General features: G+C 37.8%; 1 protein-coding gene across 4 annotated transcripts in view; it reads right to left on the reverse strand.

Annotated features, from left to right (window-relative positions):
• Positions 1–16908, reverse strand: part of LOC122309228 (pre-mRNA-processing protein 40C) — a 42329-nt gene that overhangs the window by 16415 nt on the left and 9006 nt on the right. For 2 of the 4 annotated variants that reach the window (XM_043122622.1, XM_043122621.1), the window contains exons 8-14: positions 13620–13685; positions 12838–13296; positions 12188–12271; positions 10071–10211; positions 9852–9958; positions 7211–7334; positions 3256–3399 (exon numbers count right to left, since the gene is read on the reverse strand). In XM_043122622.1, the coding sequence (XP_042978556.1) occupies positions 3256–3399; positions 7211–7334; positions 9852–9958; positions 10071–10211; positions 12188–12271; positions 12838–13296; positions 13620–13685 (1125 nt within the window). The remainder of the gene's footprint in view (positions 1–3255; positions 3400–7210; positions 7335–9851; positions 9959–10070; positions 10212–12187; positions 12272–12837; positions 13297–13619; positions 13686–16908) is intronic. The other 2 variants (XM_043122624.1, XM_043122623.1) reach the window with 1 other exon arrangement.

The following is a 16908-nucleotide window of genomic DNA, read 5'->3' on the forward strand; positions in this document are numbered from 1 at the left end:
CATCACTCCAAAATTTTACTCTAGAACCCGTTCCCAAATGAAACTTTGTGAAGGAGCTGAATGCCCCCCACCCTCTTCTTATGTGTTTCCATAACCCGACGCCATAGGCCCCTCTTGCTTCTCTGGTACACCAATCCCGCCATAGACCCCCATACTTCTTCTCAACCAATAGTTTCCACAAAGAATCCGGTTCCCTGGAATATCGCCATAGCCACTTACCTAGCAAAGCACGATTGAAGACTCTAAGTTGTCTGACTCCCAAACCTCCCCCCGAGAGAAGACGGCAAACCTGCCCCTCTTGTCTGACGGCCGTCCATTACAATAATTGAAGCCCAAAGCAACAAAGTAAGATAAAAGAAGTCTTTAATCCCTCCCACGAAGTGTTCTCTATTGTCAAAATAGCGCCCATTCCTCTCATTCCAAATACACCACATAAGACAAAGAGGTACTGTCTTCCAAACGACCGCTATTTGACGATTGCCTTGAATCCCATTCCAACAGGCCAGGAGATTCACCACCCTCTTAGGCATCACCCACGAGATGCCAAGCAAAAACCTCATCCCACAATGGAGAAGGTGTGATCCATCGATTCACCACCCTTTTTGAAAATGAAACACCAGTCCATTACAATGATACCTAGCTTTCTCAATTTATTGATAGTAAGAATTTTCACATGAGAAGCCAACCAACCAAAGAAGGCCACCTTGAGAGGCACTTTGCATCTCCAAATATTTTTCCAAGGAAAAAAATCAGTAGAAGAATGAGACACCAAGACCTTGTACAAAGATCTAACCGTGAATCTCTTATTACCAAGCTGTTTCCAAAGTAATCTATCATCCCCTCAAGAGTTAATTTTGAAAGCATAAAGCAAGCTGTAAAAATCAGTAATGTCCCCCGCCTCCCAATCCTTGACATCCCTAATAAAGCTAACTGACCATTGAATGAGACCAGTAGAATTATCCATATAATCCGCCACGGAAGCATCTTTATTCGAGTCAATTCTAAAAAGAGAAGGGAAAGCAATCTTCAAAGCTTCATCTCCATACCATAAGTCATGCCAAAACCTGATCTTGTTACCCCTACCCACCTCGAATCTGAAATTTCTGGAGAACTCCCCCCATCCATTACGAATGAATTTCCACACTCCCACACTGTATGCTCCTCTAACTTCATTTGAATACCACCCTCCTCATAGGCTCCTAAATTTGGCATCAATAACAAGACTCCAAGGAGCATTCCCTTCTAAATGGTACCACCACAACCATTTCCCTAAGAGTGCCTTGTTAAAAGTTTTCAGCTTTCTAATCCCCAAACCTCCCATAGAAATAGGAGTGCAAATCTTGTCTCACTTAAGCAAGTGGAATTTCTTCTCATCCTCCAATCCACCCCACAAGAAAGCACGAAAGATCCTTTCCATTTTATTAGCCACTCCTGCAGGCAAAGAAAATAAAGAAAGAAAGTAGGTTGGGATATTAGATAGAGTACTCTTGATTAGAGTGATTCTTCCCCTTTGGGCAAATAGATCCTTTTCCAACCAGCCAATTTACATATAATCTTCTCTATAACCCCATCCCAAATTGCCTTAGATTTAAAGGGAGCCCCCAAAGGAAGCCCAAGATACTTCATAGGCAAAGTGGAAACCTTACAACCCAAAATATCTGCCAAATCTCCTAAATTATTGACCCATCCTACGGGGACAATTTCAGACTTTGACAAGTTAACCTTTAAGCCAGAAACAGCTGCAAAGCATAACAAAAGAGCCCATAATGAACAGATCTGATCAGAATTTGGCTCACAAAGGATTAAAGTTTCATCCGCAAAGAGTGTGGGATGGGATTATTGAAAAGATCGAATGTAGATTGGTAGGTTGGAAGAGGACTTATTTCTCCAAAGGTGGTAGAATCACCTGAATCAAGAGCACGTTATCCAACCTCCCAACAAACTTTCTATCTTTATTTCTTTTGCCTGCAAGGGTGGCAAATAGATTAGAGATATTTTTTGTGATTTCTTGGGGGGAGGTTTAGAAGATGAGAAAAAATTCCATTCGATTAGGAGGGATAAGATCTGTACCCGTTTATCTTGTGGTGGTTTGGGGTTTTGAAAGTTGAGAACCTTCAACAATGCCATATAAAGGAAATGGTTATGGCGGTATCATCGAGAAGGGGATGCTCTTTGGAGGAATGTTATCGATGTTAAATATGGGAGAATTTGGGGAGGTTAAAACGTAGAGGCAAAACACATCGACTACGTTAGTATTTAACCCTATTCCCACTACACCCTATTCCCAAAAGTTTAAATATCTTTTAAGGGATATCAACTTTTGTAATGTTTTTCTTTAGTTCTGTTTCTGTTTTAGATTGTACTTAGGTTTATTCTCTTGTATACTACCCGTGTACTTGGGCTATGCCTATTTACTATGAATAAAATCCATATTATCTATCAAAAAAAAAAAAGTATTTAACCCTAAACCTTATGCACCCATGTTAGAGGCACGCCTATATTGAACTGGTGATGTTATCAACATGTAAAATCAACTGCACAAGTTAAAAACCCACCTTTCCAATATTCTCACATCTGTCCATATACATTGGCAATGTCTACAGTGAAGCAATTGATATTGCCATGAAATTGTAAGTTTGCTTATGGAAAGTTAAGTTAAAGCAAAAGGAAAAACCAAACACACAAATGTTACAAATAGTTCTTTTAGTTCAGTGAATTATATCACAAAAACATAGCATCTAGGACATATCAGTTACTATTGATTTGGTATACCATAACATGGCCGATTTGGAACCATTTGATAAGAGTGAATGAAAAGCATTACTAACAGCGTATCAAAACCTGGAAAAAAAAAATCAATAGCTATATAAAATCAAATAAAAAAAAAATCCAAATGCATCCTCATTAAAAGTTTCTCACGAGAATTGTTTTCATAACTTTTTGTATCTATTTCTAGTTCTTGACTCAATGTTTTCTCTAGTCTACATCCTATGTAGTTGGGCTAGGCCTATTTTCTTTATTATTAATAAGATTTTCCTTTACCTATCAAGACAAAAGTTTCTCCAAAGAATTCTTTGAATATTGAAATAAACACTTAAAAATATGCAGATAGGCTAGAGTTTCAGTTAGTTTCTAGCATCTACATTCCAGTGCAATAAGTAGTTCCCACTAACTTATAATACCAATTCATTTTCAAGTTTAAACCACAGAGAGATAGAGAGAGATTTATGACAGAGGCAGTACAAAAGTCTATACCTGCTCCTCCCTTTTGGCTTTTGCTTCTCGTTCTGATTCCTCTTCTCCAGCCTTCAGTTCAGATATATACTCGTTAAAAAAAATCTCCCTGTCCTGGTGCTTAGCAGATTTGTATCTTGAGTCATTCCTCAGACTATCTTTCACCTACAGCAACCAAAACATAAAATTTATTCTACAAGGAAAAACTAATACACTAGATAAATAATAAAATAAAGATGTTTCGTTTGCATGGTCTCCAAGATTCCTCATCATAAAATAAAAAATAAAAAACTAAAAATAAAAAATAAAAAAAGCAATGGAACAAGGCATCGCAGAAAGTTCTTCAGTCATTTTGTCATGTAAACTATTAACCTTATCAAGCAGTTAGCCTGAAGAACGTGACATCCCTTGAAGTCCCTTCCAACTGCTCTACTTCTTGATTGGAAATATTTTAATACTGAGCAGGATAATTTTATTAATGAGCGAAGGTGTTATCCAAGTACACAGGGAGTAAACATTCGAACCACCTAGGTAGAAAAAGTGAAAAGGTAAAAAACAATACACAAAGCTAAGGCTAGAATAACTTGATTTTGCTGTCACCTAATGATACTAAGTTTAAAGAAGAAAGCCTTTAGCTCCTCCATATTCTTCTTGCAATTCTGGAAACGTCAGTCACTCCACAAAGTTTCATCATCAAAGCTGCCAAACCAACCTCTCCAACATCAATAGATACACCACTCGTTGAGTCATGACCCAGCTCAACCCAAAATGGCTAAAAACAGCTTGCCACAAAGCAGCAGCCACATCACGATATGGTGACATATGATCCATTATTTCTCCATCCCTCTTACACATGCAACACCAATTTATCAATATAATCTGTCATTCCCTTAAATTATCCAGTGTCAGGACTTTCCCCGAAACCGCAACCCAAAGCAAAGACTACTGCCCTTAGTGGAGTTTGACTCCAACAAGCATTCTTCCAAGTGAGAGGAGACATTCTTGGGTAGAACACGTGGCAAAACAATTTCACTTCAAACGTGCCCCCCCCCCTTCTTCTCTCTCTTTAATAGAGCCTAAGGCCTCATTTGGATTCAGAGATGAGATGGTTTTAGATGAAAGAAAAAAGTTAAATAAAATATTGTTATTATTGTTTTGGGATTTGAAAAAGTTGAATTGAAATTTGAAAATTTTCAATTGTTTATTATATTTTGTGTGGAAATCTAGAAAAGTTATAATGATAAGAGAAGTTGAGATGAGGTGAGATCACCTCCCAATCCAAACGAGGCCTAAAACATCGCATTTTCTCTATCTTGTCTCGCTCAAATTGAGTAAAATTGGGCAAAGCCTGGGTTATGCCTGATACTGTGGTTGAGCTTCTAGCCGACTGGGCGAATTTGGGTGGTATTACACAAATCACAGCTTAGTGGAAGATGGCTCCTATTTGTATTCTATGGTACCTATGGAAGGAACAAAATGATCGGACTTTTAAAGATGAGGAGCACTCATTGAAGGAGATTAAATTGTTCTTCGTTAAAACTTTATTCCTATGGGCTAAAGCTTTTGATTTCAATGGCCTAGATTTTCATGTTTCTATTTCTTCCTCCCAACTAGGTGTTACCTCTTGTATATTCCATGTGTACATGAGCTATGCCTATTCTTATTAATATAATCTTTTACTTATATAAAAATAAAAAAGAACGAGTCCAAGTCATCCATCTCTCAATCATGTACTGCACAAATAAGTTCCACTTCCCGGTGATTAGAATCATTCAAGCTTGCATACACCACGTGATGGATATCCTTAACAGTCTTCAAAACCCAAGGTAAGGGCTATTCCCCTTTTCTAACCTTCTTGACAACTGGCAGACAGCTGCTCAATGTGAGACAATCATCATTCAAAGAACATTGCCAATCCAGACTAGGCTTGTCCAGAACTAAGAAGCATAGAAAGCCCACCAGATCCACCCCCATCATAGTCAATTAAAGTTGCTAGATTCCTCCTTTTTTCCTCTGCTCCACGAGAGGATTAGCCACAACAACTCTGCTGGCATTATCTGAATAAGAGGGAAGAACAATCATTTGAAGAAAGCTAGTCACATCCATTACCTTTGACTTGCCAAAGTACGGCCCACTCAACAATCCAATCTCCATACTAAGTGTCTTTGAGAGTTCCTCACTAGGGTGAGTAATTATCTCTAAATCAAGGTTCATACCCACTCCTGAGTTTTTAGCGGCATTTTCTCCAGTGGGAGAGAGGTTCACACATTGCACAAGCCTTTCGAGGGTTTTGACTTTCAAGGCCCCACAGTGGTGGAGATAGGTAACATATATTTCGTCACCTTCTAGCCCACCTCCCTTATACCATAGACACCAGAGACCCAAGAGATGCCATCGGCATTGGTTAAGGGAATGAACATGGGACAAATCCAGATCTGCCTATACTACAGCCATCATAAGCCAAAGATGGCTGTTGGGGGGGGAGGGGGGGCCGCCTATAGATTACTTTTCTTTCTAAGCCACACCCAATACCAAAGCTGTTACCCTAGCTCGTGAAAGAGCCCATGTAAGTAGGGGTGGGCAGCAAGGCTCCGCAACCCCGCCCACCCCGTCCAGCCACACCTGGCTGATGCGGGAGGGTGTGGGCTGGGGGACGGGGGACGGGGCCCAGGTTATAATATCAATTCATTTTCAACCCCACCCATTTACCCCATCCGTCCGGCCCAAATACACACACATATATATATATTGATAAGTAAGAAAGACATTTTTATTCATGGAATGAAATAGGCAAAACCCATGTACATAGGAAGTTTATAAAAGAAACACCTAATTACATTCTAGGAGCATAAAATGAAAACCAAAACTCATGAATAGACCCTCCATTAAGTACAATAGCAGAAAACCATTGAAGTAAGGAGAACACAAAAAATTTCCAAATTTCCTCTACAGTACGCTCCTTATTGTTAAAGCATCACTCATTCCTTTATGTGTGTGTGTGTGTGTGTGAGAAATTTGTAAGTATTAAACGTCATTCCTTTGTGTGTGTGTGTGAAATTCGTAAGTATAAAACGACGTCGTTTTGTACTTACGAATTAGTATATAAATCAAAAACAAAAATTAAAAACTCTCTCTCTCTCTCTCTCTCTCTCTCTCTGGGCAAACCCACGGCCACGAATGGCAATAGTTCCTTTGCTTAGACCCACAGCCACAACGTGGTCTTGCAGTGGGTCGCGGCCATGATTTTAATTTGTTTTGCCATGTGTCACTATATTTGACTGTCTGTACTTTTTAATTTATTGGATTTGTTGTTGGATGATGGATTTGTGGATTTTAGGGATGGATCTGTAGATTTGTCGTTGTTTTGGATTTTGTTTGCAGTTCCCCCCCGGGGCGACAATGGGACAGCCCCCCAGGGTCCGAGGGTAGCACCCCTACACATGTAAGGCAAGGTTTTAAGTAAAAACACCAGTTTCACGCATTTAGAACCATGGAATGACAAGCTCCTAAATGAGTCCTTTGGTAGATAAAGAATGCTAAAATGTCTCTTTTTGAGTAAAGAATGCTCTAGCCAATAGATGCAATATCATGTCATCCAGAACAGGATCAACTCATTAATAAAGTATCACTAGTCTTGAAAGCTTAAACGATTGGAAATGGTAAATTTAATTGTCTACATCATCATACTCTGAAACGCACTTCACATATGGGTAATACCCCTCCAATCAATGAATGGAGCCAAACACCATGGACTCCAAACTTAATCACAAGGATAGATGAGGCAAGATTCAAATACAGGACCTCCTGCTCTAATATGACGATAAGTTACCATTGTCCACAGCATTAAGTTAATAGAAAATCATGAATTTAATCATTTGTACAGCTATATTCCTATAATCAAAGCTATATGGTTAAAGACACTAAAAATGCGTTCTGTTGAAACTATATACTCAAAACAAATTATAACTGCGCATACCTTGGACCAACGGGAATTGGCAGTTATATCTCTTTTCTCTCTGAGCATGGACTTAAAACTGGTGGCAGCAGCTGCACGTAGTGCTTGGACCTTTTCTTCAGCAGCTTTCTTTAAAGGAAAGACCCTAAAAGTGAAGTAGAAACCTTATCTAACCATATGATTGAATCTGACAAGACAAAAGGCAATTACCATGCTAGTCCAAAGAGATTATAGGGCTAAAGGACACACCAAAAGTGGACCCGAGAATCTTGTCACTAGCCTATTACTTGCGACTCATGTTGCTTTCAAGGGTTCTAAGAACTTTCTGTCTAGGAAACATTTCAATATAAATTTGAATAAGAATGCAAGTAAAAGAAATTCTGCATAACTGTAACAGCTTAGCTAAGTCTATTACAAAATATGCTGAGCAGACACTGGCATGAGACTTTTTTATACGTAATAAATCTATATTGACAAGCACAAAAGGCGCAACTCAAGACCGCAGGGGGACTTTGACTTGAGACATAAACCTGAATAACATGCTCACACTCTGGTCACACTGCTTTTTTTAAAGGACACCATCATCATTTATCACACTGTTTAGACCTAATAATGCATGTTCACCATGAATTTTATATCGTAAATGTATTTTCACATTAAGTACACAGTATGAGTGTTGAAGAGTCCAAAGACTGGCTAAAATATTAGTGTCCCAAAAAAAAATCTTGGATGACGAAGAAGACTCCATAAGAGATTCCTTGATAAGTCAACCACACCTGACAAGGCCGCCATTATCGACTAATTATTACAAATAGATTATGTTAAACTAGTTTTAATATTTGTGTACACAAAAGAACAAGGGAGGCACTTCAAGAATAAAAGTCTTCAATTAATATGATAATAAGAAGGATCCCCATCAAAATATATTTTATTACCGAGTTATTGAAGAAATCCAACCAAAAACGATTGAGAAAAAAGGGCCAGCTTTGATAATTACAATCAACTGGCTGTAAGAAACAACCAGATTTAATGATCAAATGGAACAAAAAGGGTTGATTAATGCCATGTAAATAGTTGCTAATGACCTTTGGTCTTTTTTTTAACAGTATTTGGGTTAAAGTGGCGATCCCTCCGAAGGTGGTTGATGTGTTTTCTTTTTCTTTTTTGTTTGGGGCGGGCAGGGTGAGGATGAATTTTTGGACAGTATCGAAATAGTTCAATTTAGAACAATTATCTATTTGCCTTAAAGGTAAATATGCGTGCCTTCAACATGGTTGAGTTGTCTACTCTTGTGCTGAAATTTTTATTCCTACAACATTTGTTTGAGTGGCCTAATGCATTTGGCTGTCTTCTCCTTTTATAGAGATTATAGTATATATTCAATTATACCTCTTAAGAGGAACCCTGTGTACTTCGGTTATTGCCTATCCTTATTATCAATGAAATTTTGTTTACCAAACAAATATAAAAATTCTTGAGCGAAGATGTATCATAGGTTTCTCCCTTTTTACTCAAATTTTCATATCAATTAATGAAAAAGACAATGACATCCAGATTTTAACTCATGCGGGTGATGTGAATTATTTCAACCTAGGTTCTAGATTGGCATTAGATATATCTCTTCCCAGGCCTAGAACAGGTGAACCTTTTTTTTTGTTTTATAAGTACAACATGAACATGAACATGAACTATGAACAAATCAATAAAGAGGCACCTCTAAACAGAAATAAAACCTTTCACAGCTTCAAAGAACTATTCCAAACTACATGGTCAGGGTGGGGGAGGGGGGAGAGAGAGAGAGGGCAGGGGGAGATGAAGTTAGCCATTCTCCTATGGTCAGATCAACTTGGATAGAATTACCATATTGAACCCTTTAAAAGTGATGTTATCAATGTATCAAGAAAAAAAAGTACATAAAAATGAGAAAAGAAATCAACCCAAAGCAGCTGGATCAAAGTATTTGCTTAGCTTATCTGCAACCACTAAGAGAAGGAATGAAGAAAATATTAAAAAGGGGGAAAAACAAAAAGCAAACCGAAATATATAATTTTTCCTCATACGTGTTTTTTGTACATCCATTCCACATCTGAATAACGATAATCAACCTCAGCTGGGTAGCATGTCTAATTATAGATGTTTTTATCACCTTGACCAATTCAATCATGTTTGTCACCAACAAAGCAGAGACTGAAAATGGCTGGGACCCAATGGCAAATATGTCCCGTTTAGGGCTAAACAGAATGAAGTTAATACCACAGGATCACACCAGCCTTCTATCATCTACGCATTAAATATCTCAAATTGGCTAAAATAGAGCTCAGCAAGCTTATAAATGAAACAATCCAAAATGAAATGCTTACGGATGCCTACAACCAAACAAAATATATCAGTGACCACCTGAGCACATGGTTTTGGTGTTGCTTAAGCATTTCTAAGGAGAAAAACAACCATCACCCACCACTTTCATAAAGCAGGGCATTATGTTCCAACAAAATAAGGCACCGCCTTGACAGCACTGATAACTACTTCCTAGATTAGTTGATTTTTTTTTTAAGTTAATTAGGAACCAAATAGATGATGGTACCCTTAAATGTTTACCTATTCAATGCACAAATGTACAACACTAAGAAAACTGGGGCTATTATATACTTTCAAGTGATACCTTTCATTCAATAAATGTTCCCGATCCTTGCGGTCCAAAGCCTCAAACCGTGGATCAGCACCCCATTTCTTTCTGAAAGTTTGATAATCGGTATTGTGATCAATATCCTGAAAATCGAAGTGGGTCAATACAACATCACTGATCCATAGCTCTGAATCCAAAATATTTAATTAACGAACATTAAAAAAAAAAGATTTTCATTCAGCTAATATTGGACACCTCTGATGCTTCACCCAGTAACTGCTTAAACCCTTCTATTGCAGCCTTTTGAGCTGCACGTTTTTCCTTCCGTTCCTCTTCAGCACGTGTTTTAACATAGTGTTCAAACAATGACCTCCTAGCAGAATAACTTGGAATTGCCTGCAACAGGACTTTCACAATAAGTATCAGAGAAAATGTAATTCCTTAATATAATGTGATAGGAAAGTAGCGATTGATGCTGCATGCTAAAACAACATGATAAAGGGGCAGACCCCTTGTCTAGTACAGTGTCTGCAAAAGAGAGCAGCCCTGGCTGCAACAGACAAAACTGCAGATATATCATCTCAAGCTGCCATTAATATGAGATAGAGAAACCACGCTAGACACATGTTATTCCTCACACGTGCACAAGGCACCAAAATCTCATACTAATACATGTCGGATAAAATAAGAACTGCCAAATGATATTGCTCATATGATAAGACCAAGTGAAGGATCATCTTGAAGGTCTAGGATAAGTCTAAGTATTGATCACCACTGACCTATATAAAGAAAAGTCCTAATTAATTTCACAATATCTTAAACTACTTATAGGAACCCATGAACAGGGAAGAGAATTACCACTGACCCATATAAAGAAAAGTCTCAATTGATTTCACAATATCTTAACTCACTTATAGGAACCTATGAACAGGGAAAAAAATTTATCCGACGACATCCCCCTTAATTTTTTTTTTTTTATAGTTAATAAGAAAACTTTATTACCATGAATAGGCAAAGCCCAAGTACACAGGAAGTATACAAAGGAAATACCTACTTCACACTAGAAACAAAAAGAGACTAAAGCAATTCCTGAAAATTATCATCATTCAATACAAGAGCTTAGCCCACAAACACAAAGTCCTAAAGAAAAAATCCGTAACTTCTCCCATTGTGTTTTTTTTTTTTTTTTTTCGAAGCATCTCCCATAGACACCACATCAAGCACAAATGAATCATCTTCCATATGGCAGCAACGTGTTTTCTCCCCTCAAAATCATCTTCCTTATGGCATCCCCCTTAAATTATGAACTATGTAATAGCAGAAGATCATCTGAAAGTCCAATGACCAAATGTATTTTGAGAAGTAGTCCAATTCACTAGATAGTTTGATAACATTTTTTCCTTTTTGGTTATTAGATCTTGAATTTTGATGAAATTTTTTTCATTTTACACAACTCATGGAAGAATGAATAGAGGAAAAACTTATGAATGTACCAAAAAGACAGAGGGGGGGGCAGGAGAAAATATGCTATTGTGTTTGTTTACCTTTTAGCACACAGACATACATGTGTATAAAGAGAGACACGCAAACATATATCTGTATATTGTGTATATTTTTTAACCAATAAATGCACGTATATTGTGTATAAACAACTTACACACAAATAGGGGATTGAACTAATGACCCATCCTCCAACCCAAGTTACACAGGAAAGAGAGGCCATTTGATCCAATATAGGGCTGTCTATTGGCTGGCTAGGCAGGTGAGCAAGCACCATGCATTAAGACCTAATGTGCTAACCCAAGCTCGGGGTCAAAACTTGCAGCTTATTCCCAGTCGTAGGAGCGGTACACCCCGGCTAGCCAACCTAGGTCCATGCATGATTCTTAAACACCAATGTACTCGTTCAGATTTCTTTTTTAACTAAATAAGAAAAATCTGGGCCATGTAGTCTTTAAGATTAAAGGGCAAATTTAAACCAAATGGTACAAGGTCTAATGTTTAATTCTCATTTATCATATTTTAATTCAAAGATATATAAGAACAAATAACATTAGAAAGAGATCTGGGCCACGTCGAGCCAAGCTGAGCCTAATTGTATGAGTCAAAAAAATTAACCTAGCCAAAATTAGGTCCCTTCCCCACTCAGATAAATGATAAAATCGGATGATCAAGACCATTAAAATATGGATGCAAGAGTTGATTACATTATTCAATGAAGAGGAACATTGAATTCATGTACACAAATGTTTATAGTTATGTGCGAAATGACAGTTATACCTAAGTCAACATAATAGCCTTGAAACAATACAGATGTAAAACTTTGTTTCATTTCCGCACATTGCTGAAAATGACCTTTAGACTCAACAAACCTTGAAGCGTGGATCAAACACTATCTTTGGCAATTCCTTCTCCCATTTCGAGAACGGTGCCACTCCTCTTTCCTTAAGCATTCCCTATGAATTTCATAAGAATAATAAACAAATTCCAGATCATTAGCATTTATCAACAGGTACATTTAAAGTTGCATATGGAGGAGAATATTCATTAAACTGGATGCAAGCTTAAACATCCAAGAATGACCACAAGCGTTGGGTAGTGGACTGATGTTGAAAAAAGTGGAATTTTAGGTTTCCTCTTTTTGGAGAATCTCCTTGGACTGGTACATTTGAATTATAAAACAAAAGAAAATAAGATTTGAATCATAACTACAAGTTTCAGTCAATACTTAATACAAGCACCATTTTCAATCTATATTTTATTTCATTAATTAGGTAGGTTTCTGGAGGAAAAGGATTGTCCATTACAAATAGGAAAAACGTGGTTACTTTACATATTTTTGTAGATCAATCTATTCCAATAAAAAAATCAGAATCAAATTTTAAAGAGTAATAACAATATACTTGGATTTCAAAAGCGCAAGGCAAACAACAGCAGGAGATTAAGTTTCCCACTTTTAAAGTGTTCAACGAAAAAAGAAGCAAGATACCTTTTTATAGATTAAAAAAAGGGAGCAAGATACCTTAAACTGGATAATACATTCCTCCTTTGTCGGTCCACTGTCTGCATCCTCTGAATCTGAGGAAGAGTCGGACATGTTACCATCCCCATTAGCATCTTTTAGCTTATCTTTGCTGTCCTCACTTTGCAGACCTTTAACTGTGGTATCAACTGCTCTAGAGCCATTTAACTCTGATGCTGCCATTCCTGATGGTGCAGGATTAGGTGATGAGCTAATGGGAGATCCAGCGTCCTGCAACTTCTTTTTTATCATATCCAGCGCAGATGATGATCCTGGGACAGCCGACGCTTTAAGAGCCATAGCATCACGGCCACCTGTGCTAATTGCAGGAGCATTCAAACTAATTGGAGCAGATCCTTTTTCAGTTGATAAATTAGCATGTGGCAGAGATATCGAATGTTCTCCATCCTGCTTCTTTTTCAATTCTGTCACCTCACTTGGGATCTGCCAGCTACTAATCTGATAAAGAAAGGAATAACAACGAATTATGGAGTAAAGAGTAACATCTGATTAAATTTAAGCATCTTTTCTTATGTTTTAGCTCTAACATTTAAACTGAGACCAACTTATAGGCTGGTAGTTTATGAGTAAACACAACTCGCAAATCAATACAAAACAAGAGTTGCAAAACTTCGGGAAACATCATAAATGTAGAGTTTTCTAATACAACTCCAGAAACTAAGCCAGTACATGAAAGGAAAAATAAAAGCACGTGATATATAGTTGTCTAACATTCTCAAGCAGAGTAATACACACTAACAACAATGAACATGAAATGGAACCTGAACACAACTGGATGCCTTCAACATGATCGTAAACCAGGTAAGATTACCACAGCAACCAAAGAACTGTAAGAGATTTGTGTTTAAATAGTAAGAGATTTGTGTTTCTATTTAAATTTGAACGACATATTGTAAATTCATCACAAACAAGCACTTCTACAGCTTCATCACAAACAAGTATTTTTTTAAGTTAATTCATTTCTTTAAGAAGCCCAGAGAAGTGTAACCCTAATACAAGATGTAGCGACAAACAAACATATAACTTCAGAATCATACGTTTGCACTTCTTATCTATATCTATATACAAAATAATCATTTGCAGCAGCTATAGCTACAGTACTGAGTGTTAATTCCTGATGATCTTCAATTAAGGTGATATATCTAAGGACACCCTTAGAGATGGGGATTTCAAGGTGGTGTCCTATTGAGTCCAATTTTTTTGTGGAATGAGTTATTTGCAAAGGTAGGCATAGATTGGGTGATGCCTTTTCATGTGGTGGAATTTTTGGCTTGCTGGCAAGGTGCAGCAGGAAGTGGAGGAAGTTCAGCTTAGTGGAGAATGATTCCCCTATGCTTATTCTGGTGTTTATGGCTTGAGAGAAATGGGAGGTGTTTTGAAGATCGTGAACGCACAATGACGGAATTTAGGGACTTTTTCTTTAACACTTTAAATTTTTGGGTGAACAATCTTGTGAGGGATATCAACATTTGTAATGCTTTTTCTTAGTACTGTTTTTGCTTTAGATTGTACTTAGGTGTATTCTCTTGTATACTTCTTGTGTACTTGGGCTATGCCTATTTACTTTGAATAAAATATCTTTTACCTATCAAAAAAAAAAAAAAAAATGTATCAAGTATTCGAAAGATGCAGTAGTAAAGCCCAATCCGCTTTGGTTAAGGCAGTTCTTTTGGCTGTTATCCTCCTTATATGAGCAGATATTAAGGGTAAAATGGGCAGTTTCGAAGATGCTCTAGCGAGGACCTCACCTTACTTGCTCACCAGGGTCCAAAAAACATGGACGGATTCAGGAACATCTCCGACCGCATTCACAATGGTAAGGGTGTTTTTGGGAATTCAGATACTTCTGCACCAACCGGGTCAATGCTTGATGGGTTTGCACCTGAGGATGGGAATGATCCCCTGATTTCTGTTGGTGGCATCACTCAAGGGAGTCTCCTTTTTCCCTTTAATATTCGCAACCTCAAAGAGAAGTTGGTTCAAATATATGGGGAATTTATGACTGCGTCATGTGTTGCTTACTAACATCTATTTTTATGTTTTGACAAACCCAGGTGAAGAAGTGTTTCATGATGAGTCCACTGGCCAGGAGTAGTAGCTTAAGAAGACTGAGATGAGACCAGACTTAAGTTTAATGTTGATTTGGGGAATTTATTTTTACATTCTCTTATCGATTATGAAACTTTTTATGAAAAAGCGCAAGACTGGTTTTTTTTATAGGCAAAATAACATTTTATTTGATCAAGTATACAAAAAAAAAAAAAAGTAAATAGGCAAAGCCAAAGTACACAGGAAGTATACATTTTTTTTTCTTTTTTTGGATAAGTTACACAGGAAGTATACATTTAGAACACCTAGTTACAAGTTAGGATATAAAAACGGATACAAGAAAATCATGGGAACTAGTCTCATTGAGGACAATAACAAAAGCCCACAAAAATAAAGTATGAAAGAAGAAACATGTAAGATCATCCACCGAGTGTTCTAGATCTTCAAAACTCTGATCATTCCTTCCCAACAAAATAAACTGCATGAGACATGAGGAAATCACATTCCACATTGTAGCAATTCAGTGATTACCCTGAAATATCTTCTTACTTACCAAAAAAACCCTGAAGGCCCCTCCAACTAGCAAGGAGATCCACCACTGGTCTAGGCATTACTCACAGAAGTCCACTTCTTCTAATCCCATAGGACCTTGGCCGCCTCACAATGAAGTAATAAATAACCTAGTGTTTCACTACTTTTTTTGTGCATATAGGACCAATCCACAACAGCCCCTCCTTCCTTAGACTGTTCATGGTCAAGTTTTTCCCAAGAGCAGCAGTCCAAACAAAGAAAGCAACCTTGGGAGGCAATATGGGCTCCCAAGGAAAAGGAACAACGTTATAATGTGTCAAAACCTGAACAAAGATCGAACAATGAAGTTCGTACTCCTCAAATGAATCCAATCCACCTTATCCGCCTCGTCCCTAACAATACTCAATGTGTACAATAAGCGGAAAAACTTGAAAATAGCCACAATTTCCCAATCCTGGGCCACTCGAGTAAAATGAACATTCCCAAAAAAAAAAAAAAACTTGTAAGAGGACAGGAAACGCAATCTTGAGAGCTTTAACGCTACACCAAAGGTCATGCCAAAATCTAACTCTGGATTCCTCACCAACCACAAATCTGAAGTGACTTGCATAAACCCCCCCAATCCAGTCCTAATACTCCACAACCACACACCATGTGCACCTCTTACTTCATTGGAGCACCAAACCCCCCCGCCCCTGCCGCAGGGGAAGCACTCACATAATTAGAATTTTAACAACCTTCCACAATGTCTCTCCATGATGATCACTTCCCAAGAAGAGCCTTGTCTAAGTCCCCGAAAGCTATTAAAGAAATCAACTAGCATACCATTCACCAAGATCGAGAAGCAAGCAGTGGAGACACAATGCGATCCAACTACGCCACCTTTCCCCAAAACCGCACCTCCCAAGCAAATAGAAATTTCCAATTCACATGGTCATAAGCCTTCTCCATATCCAGCTTACATAATTTTTTTTTTATAGGTCCATATCCAGCTTACAAAAAATACCTGCCACTCCCGCTTTGATTCTACTATCTAAACAAACATTCATTAGCAATTAGCACCGCGTCAAGAACTTGTCTCCCATTGGTGAAGGCATTTTAGGGCTTCGAAATAATCTTCTCCATGACTGTACTCATAAGATTGGCAAGAACATTGAATATGATTTTATACATCCCATTAACAAGGATAATAGAGCAAAAATCTTTCACATTCAAAGCCTCGACCTTCTTGGAGATAAGTGCAATAAAGGTTGCATTCAGACTTTTTTAAAACTTCCCATATGAATAAAATTCATGAAAAACCTTCACAATATCCTACTAACAACATCCCAACAAGTTTTAAAAAAAGCCACGGAAAAGCCATCGGGACCCGAAGCCTTATCTTTAGCCGTTCCTTTTATCACCTGCTGAACCACTTGCTCTTCAAATGGTTTTTTCGATTGGCCTGAGCATCCCGGAACAAAATCCTGA

The sequence above is a fragment of the Carya illinoinensis genome, chromosome 5 (genome assembly GCF_018687715.1).
Source record: "Carya illinoinensis cultivar Pawnee chromosome 5, C.illinoinensisPawnee_v1, whole genome shotgun sequence".
Classification (NCBI taxonomy): Eukaryota; Viridiplantae; Streptophyta; class Magnoliopsida; order Fagales; family Juglandaceae; genus Carya; species Carya illinoinensis.